This window comes from Hemitrygon akajei, chromosome 12 (genome assembly GCF_048418815.1).
Source record: "Hemitrygon akajei chromosome 12, sHemAka1.3, whole genome shotgun sequence".
In the NCBI taxonomy this organism is placed as follows: Eukaryota; Metazoa; Chordata; class Chondrichthyes; order Myliobatiformes; family Dasyatidae; genus Hemitrygon; species Hemitrygon akajei.
The window spans coordinates 115,282,415-115,295,547 of record NC_133135.1 but is presented as its reverse complement, the minus strand read 5'-3'; the positions used below and the strand labels follow the sequence as shown (position 1 = coordinate 115,295,547).

At 44.8% G+C, this 13,133-nt stretch overlaps 1 protein-coding gene across 2 annotated transcripts in view; it reads right to left on the bottom strand.

Annotated features, from left to right (window-relative positions):
* The window catches only part of clasrp (CLK4-associating serine/arginine rich protein), a 117,348-nt gene that overhangs the window by 13,748 nt on the left and 90,467 nt on the right, over positions 1-13,133 (bottom strand). The window contains exon 19 of one of the 2 annotated variants that reach the window (XM_073063889.1): positions 9,964-10,046. In XM_073063889.1, the coding sequence (XP_072919990.1) occupies positions 9,964-10,046 (83 nt within the window). Of the gene's footprint in view, positions 1-9,963; positions 10,047-13,133 lie in introns of those variants that run through there. The other variant, XR_012101136.1, reaches the window with a different exon arrangement.

Genomic DNA, 13,133 nt, shown 5'->3' with positions numbered 1-13,133 from the left:
TGATTGTACGTTCTGATGTATGTTTGAGAAACGAAACTAATCTTTAAAAGATCTTTATCTTTATTTGCCAATGGACATCGAAATATCAAAAATGCCTTGTTTGTATCAACGACTAACACAGACTGAGATGTGCTGGGGTAGCCTGCAAGTGTTACCGTGTTTCCAGCACCAGCGTAGCATGTCCGCAATTTACTAACTCTCACCATCTTTCTTTGGATTGTGGGAGGAAACTGGAGCACCCGGAGGAAATCCACAGTCAGAGGGAAAACGTACCAACTCCTTACAGACTGGGGCAGGAATTGCACCCGAATCACTGGCACTGCGAAGCAGCAGAATCTGGTAGGAATGAGTGAAATTAAACACGACTATTGTAGAAGAGTGCTCATTGCTGGTGTGGAGTTCACAGCCTGTTTCCGAGGTGTCTGACTCTATGACTCAGCGTCTTTGTTCCAAAGGAAACAACCCTGGTCTCCCCAGTTCGGCCAAGATCCTCGTAAATCTCCTCTGCAAATTCCTCACTACTCTCACATCCTTCCTGTAAGTGCGGTGACCAGAACTGTGCACACAACTGCAGCCCAGCCTAACCAGTGTTTTATACAGAAGCAAAATAACTGCAACCTTCAGAAGCTGAAAAGAGTCAAATTTGCTGGAAATACTCATATCACTAAAAGAACACAGAACATTACAGCACAGTATGTTCCCTTCGTCCCACAATGTTGTGCCAACCCTTTAACCTACTCCACAATTAATCTAACCTTTCCCTCCTACATACTCCATAGCCCTCCATTTCTCTGTCACCCATACGCCTATCTAAGAGCCTCTTAATGTCCGTAATATATCTGCCTCCACCACTAGCAAGGTATTCCACACACCCATCACTCTCTTGAAAAAAAAATTCTACCTCTGATACCTCACTAAACTTTAAATGGACATCCTCTTGTACTGGCAATTGCTACCCTGGAGGAGAAAGGTTGTCCACTCGATCCATATCTCTTATCATCTTACACACCCAATCAAGTCACCTCTCATGCTCCATCACTCATAAAATGTCCTCTCTAATCCAGACAGCATCCTGGTGAATCTCCTCTGCACCCTCTCTAATCCAAGCAGCATCCTGGTAAATCTCCTCTGCACCCTCTCTAAAGCTGTCGCATCCTTCCTATAATGAGCGGTGTGGACTGAACACAAGAATGTTAAATACTGTTCCCTCTTCACAGATGTTGCTTGACCTGTTGGGTCTTTCTAGAACAGACACGAGAGGCAGCAGATGCAGGAATCTAGAGAGAGAGACACAAAGACGCTGGAGAAACTCAGCAGGTCAGGCAGCAACTGCGGAGGGAAATGGATGGTTGATGTTTTGGGACGAGTGTTGGAGGTGATAGCCAGATAATGGAGAGGAAGAGTGAAGTGACAAAGGACTTCAGAAGATAGAATCTGATAAGAGGGAACAGCGGAGGGTTGGTTTTCTAGCATTTTCCCTTTGAATAGCATTTCAAAGAGTTTTGAACAGAAAATGCCTGCTTGTGCAGACAGCGACTCCGTGGACATGGTTCAATGACCTGTGGGCATCACCAGCTACCTGCTGTACATAGAGCTTTGGCCTACAATATTATATTGAGATTTATGCCAATGATACCTAACCCCTTCAGCCTGCATGTGGTCCATATCTCTTCATTCTCTGCCTGTCAAAGGGCCTCACAAGCACCTCCATCACTTGAGCCTCCACCACTAACTCTGGCAGCAGTGTTAAAAACCAGTCTCACACATCATACTTTCAACTTTCTGCCTCAGTTTAAATGCACGTCTCCTAGTAGTTGACATCATGATACTGGGAAAAAGCTACTCTATGTCATAGAAAAGCACAGTAGAGAAGCTGGCCCTTTGACCCATCAAGTCCGTGCCAAAACCACTTAAACTGCCTATTCCCATCGACCTGCACTAGGATCATATCCCTCCATACCCCTCCTTATCCATGTACCTACCCAAACTTCCCTTAAAACATTTAAATCAAACCTGCATCCATCACTTGCACTGGCAGCTCATTCCACACTCTCACCACCCACTGAGGGAAATTTCCCTTCATGTTTCCCTTAAACTTTTCACCCTTAACCCATGACCTTTCGTTGTAGTTCCACCCACCCAATCTTGGTGGAAAAAGTCTGCTTGCATTTGCCCTATCTATACACTTCATAAGTTTGTATACCTCTCTAAAATCTTCCCTCAATCTTCTATGTTCCAAGGAGCAAAGTCCTAACTATTCAATCTTTCCTTATAACTCAGGTCTTCCAAACCTGGCATCATCCTTGTAAATTTTCTCTGTACTCTTTCAACCTTATTCACATCTTTCCTGTATGTAAGGTGACTAAAACTGCACACAATACTCCAAATTAGGCCTCACCAACATTGTATACAACTTCAACATAACATCCCATCTCCTGTGCTTTTGATTTATTAAGGCCAATGTGCCAAAACATCAACATCTTTACGACCCTAAAGATGATAAGATTTTGTATATCATAATTTTATAACTCTCTCTGAGGTTTCCCCTCAGCCTCTACTACTCAATTTTGTCCAACCACTCCTGATAGCACCTTCCCCTTAATCCAGGCAGGATTCTGGTGAATCTCTTCTGCACTATCTTCAAAGACACCACATTCTTTCTGCAATGGGTGATCAGAATTGAATACTTACTCCCAATTCTGTAATCTGTTTTCAGGGATTACAGACTATGAAAGGCATAGATGGGGTAGATAGTCAAAATCTTTGCCCCACCCCCAGTGGTAGGGATATCTAAAAACAGGAGGGCTCAGGTTTAAGATGATCTGATGGGTACTTTGTTTTTTAGATGGATTGGTTGTTTATCTGGAACTTCTAGAATATCAGCAACAATCTACATTTCCAGAGAATTAGAATATAAAAGCAAGTATGTAATGGTGAGGCTGTATAAGGCATTGTTCAGACCACATTTGGAGTATTGTGTGCTGTTTTTGACCCTTTATCTAAGAAAGGATGTGCTGCCATTCCAGAGGGTCCAGAGGACATTCATGGGAATGAAAGGGTTAACACATGAAAAGCACTCGATGGCTCTGGACCTGCACTTGCCTAAGTTTAGACGAATGAATGTGGATGGGAGAGTATGTTTCCTTTAGTGGGGGAGTGAAGGCCCAGAGGGCACAGCCTCAGACCAACAGGGTGCCCCTTTAAAACTAATATGAGAGGGATTTCTTTAGGCAGAAGCTAAAGATATTCATTGCCACAGATAGCTGCAGAGCCTAAGTGACTGTGTATAATTAAAGCAGTGGTTAATACATCCTTGATTAGTAAAGGTGGGGAGAAGGCAGGAGGATGGGTTGGAGAGGGAAAATAAATCAGCTATGGTTGAATGGCAGAGCAGACTCGATTGGGGCAAGTGGTCTAATTCTGCTCCTTTGTCTTATGATCTAACGTCAAATCATTCCTGAGTACAAGATGGACTCTTGACCTCACAATCTATCTCATTAGGTCTTTGCATTATTGTCTGCCTGCATTGCACTTTCCCTATAACAATTTATTTTGTATTCTGTTACTGTTTTACCTGGTTCTGCTTCAATGCACCATGTAAGGAACTGATCTGTACTAGGCTAGCTTTTCACCGTATCTCAATAATTAACCAATTTACCAATGAATTCAGCTGTCAAAAACCCAAATTCTGGGAATTCCCTCTGTAAACCCCACTGCCTCCCAACTTGTTTTTGAGATTGTGTGTTTGACTAAGCTCATAGTGCCTGCCCCTCGTATCTCGTGTGGCTTGCTGCTAATTGCTGTTTATGCCAGCACTGTGGAGCACCTTGGGACGCCACGCTACATTAAAGACGTTGACATTAAAAACAGATGTCGATCGCCTTTGTGTGTGGTTCAGTCTGCAGCACCTGACTGACAGGCTGGGCACTGAACCTGCAGGCAATGACTTTAAAGGATTGGAGGTAAACTTTATCTGCAACTGTGTGTGAGAGGGCACGATGAGGGACAGGCACCACCTGGTGGGAAGACACATTACTACAGCTCACAGTGGATGAAAACTCCAGTAATCTGGCACAGTAGAAACTTTGGTGGAGTCCGATTTACCGGACTACTGGATGTTAAAGTACCCCAACACACTTTAATTTCACAGTCCTGTAATAAATTTCCTGGTGCATCCAAAAAAAAACCAGAGAGCTGGAATTGGCAGAGGGGATTCTCGGCTCTGGTGAGTTTCGTTCAGCAGGGGAAACCCAGGACCTGGCTGGAAAGTGTCACTGCAGTGTGGGAACCTTGGGCCTAGGCAGGTCTCAGGGAAACATCACACATGAGTCAGTAGTTGTGCCACTAGTGCAGATTATTTCAGTTTTAGAGTAGAATACTACACCACATAAACAGGCCCTTTAGCCCACCTAGTCCATGCCAAACTGCTATTCTCCCTAATCCCTTCTTGATCCGCACTGGGACCATAGCCCTCCATACCCCTTCCATCCATGTACTTATCCAAACTTCTCTTAAGTGTTACAATTGAATCCAATCTAACATTTCAATTGGCAGCTCATTCTGCACTCTCACCACCCTCTGAGTGAAGCTCTCCCTTGTGTTTTCCTTAAACGCTTCACCTTTCACCCTGATCTATAATCTCTAGTTCAGTGGAAAAAGCCTGCTTGCATTAACCCTATCTATACCAGTCAGAATTTTGTATACCTCTATCAAATTGCCCCTCATTCTCCTACGGTCCAAGGAATAAAGTCCGAACCTATTGAACCTTCAGAATCAGAATCAGGTCTATTATCACTGACATAAGTCGTGAAATTTCATTGCAATATGTAGTACAACTATAAATTACAATAAGTATGTATAAAAAAATTAAATAAGCAGTGCAAAAAGATCAAAAAATATTGTTCATTGCCCATTCAGAAATCTGATGGCAGAGAGGAAGAAGCTGTAAACTGTTGAGTGCTTGTCTTCAGGCTCCTGTACCTTCTCCTTGATGAGAAGAGGGCACGTCCTGAATGATGGGCATCCTTAATGATAGAGGCATCACCTTTTGAAGGTGTCCTGGATGCTTGGGAGGCTAATGCTCATGATGAAGCTGGCAGAGCTTACAACTTTTCCAGTCCTGTGCAGCACCTCTGACCCTCTTCCCCCACCCCCATACCAAACGGTAATGCAGCGATTTGAATGCTCTCCAGAGTACAACTGTAGAAACTCTGGACATACTAATTCTCCTCAAACTCCTAATGAGATATAGCTGCTGTTGTGCCTTCTTTACCTTTCCCTGTGACTCTGGTCCTCAAGTCCTGACAAATCCTGGTCAATTTTTTCTGTACTCTTTCAATCATATTACAGGCAGTCCCCGGGTTACGTACGAGTTCCGTTCCTGAGTCAGTCTTTAAGTCGGATTTGTACGTAAGTCGGAACAAGTACATCCGGTATTATTTAGTGTCAGTTAGACAAATGTTTGTCTTAGTATATAGTATATATTTTACCTTTCTATGCATATAAAACACTTAAGAAACGTTTGTACTCCAATAATTAAACCACTGTGTTGCTTAGTAATAATTGTAACTTTCATCGGGGCAGGGCCTTTCACATGCTCCATTATTCTCACTTTATCCGTTAACCTTTAAAATTGTTCCGATCGTTGACCTACTGTAGCCTAACGCTTTTATAATGACCAATGGCGTTTCACCTCTTTCCAAATGCTTTATAATTTCCACTTTATTTTCAATCTCGATCGCTTCCTGTCAATGGAACAGAAACACCGCGGGCAGCGGGTCCCAACCTCCGCCGGCTCCCGAGGTCCGCTGGTCCTAAGGACCACTGCACTGAGACAGGCTAAATGGGACAAGCGGGGGTTGTGCTGGGTTTGGGTATTTGATCATCCACAATATTCCGCGTGGGAATTTAAACTGGAGGTGGCAGTGTTTTTTTTTACGAGGTCGAGTTGCGAGCTCGACATCAACCAAGCACGGATGGTACGGGAGACACTGGATCGACATCAACCTGGCACGGGAGCGGTCTGTCACTGGATCGAACTTGGAAACCTCCATTCTCCAGCCTGGCGCTGATCTCAATGCGCCACCAGCCAACCAGAACAGGGGGGAGGGGGCGGGGTCAGGGTGAATCTTACTAAGAAAAATTTAAGCCAAATACAAAGTTAAACACTCAACAGTGTCAACGGCAACGACTTAAAATGTCGGACGGCGTCGCAATCTGACTTAAAATGGTGGACGGCGTTCTCCTTCCTCAGTTCATAAGTACGAGTTGTCCGTAAGTCCAACGTTCATAACTTGGGGTCTACCTGTATTAACTTATCTGTAGGTAGGAGACCAGAACCACACAAAATACTCCAAATATGGCCTCATTAGCATCTTATAAAACTTCAATACAACAACCCCAGTCTATCATAGGAAAAGCACCCCCCCCCCCCCGACCAAGCGCATCTACAAGGAGCGCCACCAATAAGAAAGCAGCATCCATTATCAAGGACCCCCACCATCCAGGCCATGCTTTCTTAAGTACCACACAACCAGGTTCAGGAACAGTTATTCCTCTCCAACCATCAGGCTCCTGAACCAGCACAGATAACTTCACTCACCAAACTCTGAACTGATTCCACAACCAACTTTCAAGGGCTCAACAACTCATGATCTCAATATTTTTTTTTGTATTTGCAGAGTTTTGTCTTTTTTCACACATTGGCTATTTGTCCATCTTTGTGTGGAGTTTCTCACTGAATCTATTGAGTTTCTCTGTATCCACTATAAATGCTAGCAAGAAAATGAATCTCAGGGTAGTATATGGTGACAAATATGTACTTTGATTTATGAAGGCCAATGTGTGTGGGGGCGTGGAGATAGGTCTCTACACAGAGGTGGAAGGCACTCCTTCTGTTAACTAGCCTGCAGGTCACCCTTGGACAAGTTATAGCATCTGCTTAGTTAACCTCCTTCCTCCCCCCCCAACAACCCCTGGATCAGGACTGCCCAGAAGGTGGCAGCAGCAAATCACTTCTGTGGAAATATTTGCCAAGAACAGTCACGGTCACAGACCACGATTGCCCTTGTCATACGACACGGTACTTGATGATGAATGTGCCAAACCCTATCTACCTGTGACATCACTTTCAAAGAAACATGACTCTATATTACCAGATCTCTGTTCTCTGTAGTCCTCAGTGCCCCACTGTTACTGGTCCATCGATCAATTAATGTTAGAAGTGCCAATCTGAGTATAGCAATGAGAGGCGACGATCGTAATTCTGATGCAGGGTAAGAAATGATTATAGAGCAGGTTCCTGCATCTGCTTCGATATTACAGGCGTGACAGCTTTTACACCCATCCTTACAGTGCAGAGGGGACTTGAGTACTTTCAAAAAGACAGGGTCTAAGTTGTTGGAGGGTTTGTGTCCCAATCAGCTCTCTCCTCCTTACTCAAACCTGATAGAACGAGACAGCCGCTAAGCTCTTTGAGGACTGTGGTTTACAAAGAGGGCGTGGAGAAAGATGCAAGGAACTGTGTCGCAGTTCATCCTAAGCAGTTGTGTGACGGAGTACTCTGATCTACGGGCTTTTTTCAGGGACAAGGAGGTCATCATCTTGCTGAGAGAAGCCCAAAGCCATTTGGTACGCCAGTACATCAAGATGTCTGTGGAGCATGGGCTCCCAACTTTGTTATGCCATGGACCACCTACCATTAACTAAGGGGTATGTGGACCTCAGGTTGGGAAGCCCTGCCACAGAGGAATGCTGCCAACAGGAGGGTGTGCTGAGGATGCACTGAAGCTAGGTGCAACCACTGCGAGGACTTAGTGGGGAAGAAGACAGTGTAGGGTACTTCAGCTGCTGGACACAAAGCTGTCAAGTTTGGTGAAGAGGCCCCTCAATTACCATAGTAGTGTACCTTCACAGGGAGCCACGACTGGCTACAGTCCCATTGGTTTTAAAGAATATAATCGCATACTACTTAACACATTGTCGAAGGAAGTGACTGTGGACTTCAGTAAGGTGCAGATGAATCATCCCCTCTGCGAATACAGGGCTCCTCTGTAGAGAAAGCTAAGTTCACATCATGGATGACTTCACCTGGTCCCTTAATATCACCTCCCTGAACAAGCAGCACAGCAGCGTCTCCACTTCCAAAAGAGACTGAGGCAAGCAAGGCTCCTCCCAGACCATCCCACCTTAACTGAATTTTACAGGAGCACCATGGAGAGAGTCCTGACAAGCTGCATCTCTATCTGGTATGGGAGTAGCCAAGAATCAGACTGGTAGTCCCTACAAAGGACTATGGGAATGGCTGCGAGGATCATAGGGGTCTCCCTACCATTCATCGGGGACATTTATCAGGAGCGCTGTGTACGCAGGGCCCTTAGTATCATCAAGGATCCATCCAGCACAAAGAACAGTCAAGATGGGAAAGAGATTCGTCCCTCAGGCCATTAGACTCCTGAGCTCCATGCGGCATCACATTTGAAGTTTCACAGGTTAACCTGTTCTGTGCCTGACCATATTTAATTTATGCACTTTAGTTTATTTATTTATGTGTAATTCACCTGTAGATGTTATCCTTACTTTCCTTAAGTTATTGTGTGTTATGTGTACAGTGCTTGACACCCTGATCTGGAGAAACGTCGTGCTTGACAGCGAAATGACAATAAACTTGACTTGAACATAAGAATGAAAGTCTTTATGAGGTTTATTCTTGTAAATAGTTTTTTTCTCATCAAACAGTACAGCAGAGGATTGGGCTCTTCGGCCCATCGTGTGTGTGATGAACCTTATACCAAATTAAACTGAATGCCATCTGCCTCCACATGATCCATCTCTCTCCATTCCATGCATATTGATACACCTGTCTCAAAACCTCTTAAAAGCCATAATTCTATTCGCTTCCAACACTACTCATAGCAGTCCGCTCCACACATCTCCCTTAAATTTTCGTCCCTCTAAATGCATGCCCTACTGTGGGGGAAAAGATACCCTGTCTGTGTCTCTCGTAATATTATCATCTTTCACCAGGTCTCCCTTCAACCTCTGACGTTCCAGCGAAAACAACCCAAGTTTGTCAACTTCCTCTTATAGTTCATCACCTCTAATCCAGACAGCTTTCTGCTAAGCCCTCTTCTACAGCCTTGCCAAAGCCTCTACCATGCTTCTTATAATGGGGCAACCAGAAACTGCACACTATCACCATTTGATGCCTTTAAAACATGGTAGAAAACTGTAAAGAGTAGTCATTGGCATTTTAAGACAAAACTGACTCCAAGTTCTCAACCACCCCATTCCTCAAGTGAACTATTCAACAGCTAGAAAGGGTTAATGTATGAGGAGCATTTGATTGGCTCTGGGCCTGTACTCGTTAGGTTTAGAAGAATGAAGGGGGCGGGGGGGGGGATCCAACTGAACTCTATCAAATATTGAAAGGCCTAGATCAGGGGTTCCCAACTTTCTTAAAGTTAACCCTGCCATGAACTGAGTGGTCCGGGTACCCCAGGTTGGGAACCCCTGGCCTAGATAGAGTGGACGTGGAGAGGATGAATCCAATAGAGGGAGTGTCTGGGACCATAGGGCAGAGATTCAGAATAAAGAGACATCCTTTTAGAAAAGAGATGAGGAGGAATTTCTTTACCCAGAGGATCAGAACCTGGAATTCACTGTCACAGGCGGCTGTACAGGCCAAGTCATTGTGGTTGAGAGGGAAAATAAATCAGCCTGATTGAATGGTGGAGAGGGCTGTACGCCCTAATTCTGCTTCTACTTTATGTCTTATGGTCTTGGCCTATGTGCTTGGCTCCAAGAGTGAGACTGCAGCTAATGTTCTGTAGTTCATTCACCTGTGTCTGCCCAGCTCCCCCAGGGTGACACATGCTGAGAGCCAATGCTCAAAAGTCTTGCAGCAGCCAGGGTCAGGATACAATTCCCCTCCCACCACCACAACCTTCTGCAGTTGACACGCACCGTATCTCGGCGAGGAAGAGCGACTTCTCCTCGGGTATTCCTTCTCCCACTCATCTCGCTCCTTGTCTCTGCGTTCCCTCTCCCTAAGGAAAGGAACAAAGCACAACGTGTCACTTGTGCTCACACTTCACCTGGCAGCTGTGCACACAGATGGCTTCAAGCGAGTTTCCTTAAGATCGGTTTGCGTAGCGCTTTACAACACCAGTGTTTGGGGCGCTAATCCTGCTGCTGTCTGTAAGGAATTTGTATGTTCTCCCCATGACTAAGTGGTTTTCCTATGTTGGTACCAGAAGCATGCCAACACTTGTAGAATGCCCTACACAATACTCCGACACAAAGTGACATATTTCACTACATGCCTCGACGTACCTGTGACACATAAAGCTCATCTTTATCTTTATTTAGAGATACAACATGGTAATACAACATGGTAACAGGTCATTCTGGTCCAATGAGCCCACACCACATATTGATCAATTAGCCCATACACGAACCCAGTGCCAACATGGACAACTAACTAACCCTAACCTGTACAGGGCACCCAAAGGAACCCCACAAGGTCACGGGGAGGAACGTACAAAGTCTTTATAAATAGCCACCAAATGGAACCTGGGTCACTGGCACTGTAGTAGGGTTATGCTAACTGCTCCTCTACCCAAAACTATTCTTTCATCTACATGTCCTACCCTGCTTATCACTGGTTGTGTGTCTGCGAACACTGGCGATTGTCACGTCGTAAATGACATTTTCAACATGGACTTACTTACAGTCCGTTACGCTGTTGGTCCTCCATCTCTCTCTGTATAGAAGGATTCTTCATTGCTGTTTCCGTAACAATTTAGGGCTTTAGGCCTGAGCTGAATCCCTGAACCTGGAGGACCAGTGGACCACTCTTAGTTTGACCTCTACGGTATTGGGCATACCAAGAGCCAAAGCATAAAGCTCTGATTCCAGCCGACATAGCTCTTCAGGTCACTGAGGCATGCAAGCCTCTAAACCATGACAAGGTTGGGGTCCTCTTGGAGGTTTCACATGGAAGCTCTGATTTTAAGCCAAGGGGTTCTGGTGGAATCTAGTCGTTCCACACCCTGCTGCTCATTTCTACTCTCTCGACCTCATTCTGTGCTGCCCAGAAAGTGCATGATTGTGATGGTTACAATTGGGGTAAACTGTGTCAAGCAGTCTTATGACAGGAATCACAGCACGGCCCTCAGGAACAGAACTCATCACCCTTCTTTAACTGGGAGCCTGCTGGCCAGTAACTGTTAAAGAAGACTATCTTTATTTGTCATACATAGAGTCACAGAAACAGGTCCTTCAGCCCATCTAGTCTGTGCTAAAACATTTAAACTGCCTACTCCCATCAACCTGCACCGAACCATAGCCCTCCATACCTCTCCATCCACCTACGTATCCAAGCTTCTCTTAAACATTGAAATCAAGCTTGTATGCACCACTTGTGCTGACAGTTCATTCCACAATCTTACGACCCTCAGAATGAAGAAATTTCCCCCTTGAACTTTTCTCATTTCACCCTTAACCAATAACCTTTAGCTGTAGTCCCACCTGACCTCAGTGGAAAAAGTCTGCTTGCATTTACCCTGTCTATAGTCCTCTACCAAATCTCATCTCAATCTTCTACATTCTAAAGAATAAAGCCCTAACCTATTCAATCCTTCCTTACAACTTAGGTCCTCCAGACCCAGCAACATCCTTGTAAACTTTCTCTGTGCTCTTTCAAACTTATTTATGTTTTCCTGTACAGTACTCTAAATTAGGCCTCACTACCACCTTATACAACTTTCAATACAGTGAAAGACCTCGCTTGCAGCTGATGCAGCCTGCAAGTGTCGTCATGCCCCTAGTGCCAATATAACATGCCCACATTTTATCAACTCTAATCCACACGGAGGAAATCCACGTGATCACAGGGAGGATGTAGAATCTCTTTACAGACATACAGGAATTGAGCCCGATCTTTCAGCAGGTGCATTGTAGAGTGTTGCGCTAACCAACAAGATATCATGGATCACAAATGACTTCTGGATTCAGAAGCTAAAGCCATTGGGTATACTTAAAGCAGAGGTTGACAGGTTCTTGATTAGCCAGGGCTTCAAAGGTTACGGGGAGAAGGAAAGAAAATGGGGTAGAGAGGGAAAATAAACCAACCATATTGGAATGGCGAAGCAGACTTGATGAGCCAAATGGCCTACTCTTTATGGTCTTATCATTTTTAAGCTGTTACAGAAGATGGCACAAACGGATTCTGCCGGGAATATAACACACCAGACTCTGAGGAACTAACAAGTTCTACGAGGGTCAGGAGGCACCCTGTGGGGAAGTCAGCAACTTAAACAATGGGCAATCCTCTTGGCCCCGAGAGCTAGAAAGTGTGTGGAATAACGTTGAACACTTCACCTGTCATTCTGCACTAATCTTCATTGTACAAAAGATAAAGACGCACCAGCAGCAAGCCATGCAGTAATCTGCTCTGGCTCCTAGTTAAACCACACAGGCACTGGCTGCGGATGTCACTGGGAATAGTGTGGCAGAGAGTTGCAGAAAGGTTAATCTGCAGGGCTGGCATGATTTAGAGGCTCGGGTTTAAATTCAATCAACAGAGCCGGGGAACTGAATCCAAGTAATTAATAAACCTGGAATTAAACACAGGCTCCAGTCTTGTGAAGGCACAAGACTGCTACGAAAGAAGTATGGTTCACTTATATTTACATAGAGCAGGGGTGTCAAACTCATTTTAGGTCATGGGCCGAATTGAGCAAAATGCAGCTTCATGCGGGCCGGATCAGTCGGACGCGTGCGAACGCAGCTTTCGTTGCCTCCGTTTTTTCAGCCTGCTCTCATGTGTCTCAGTCTCTGCTATAACTACAAAGTGTTTCACTTTACAAATTCCGTTTCTTATGAAGAAGACTGCCGAATAAACACAAAAAACCCTGAAAACCTGGTACCTGAATAAACTCAGCATTAGCCATATCATACGCCATAGGCGCTTCGATTACTGGGGCCAGCTTTAATAGTAATTAGATATTATCTCGCGGGCCAAAGATAATTCCACCGCAGGCCGGATTTGGCCCACGGGCCTTGAGTTTGACATATATGACATAGAGGATAGAATCAGACCTACAGTTCCAGAACAATCTTCTGAAACAGTT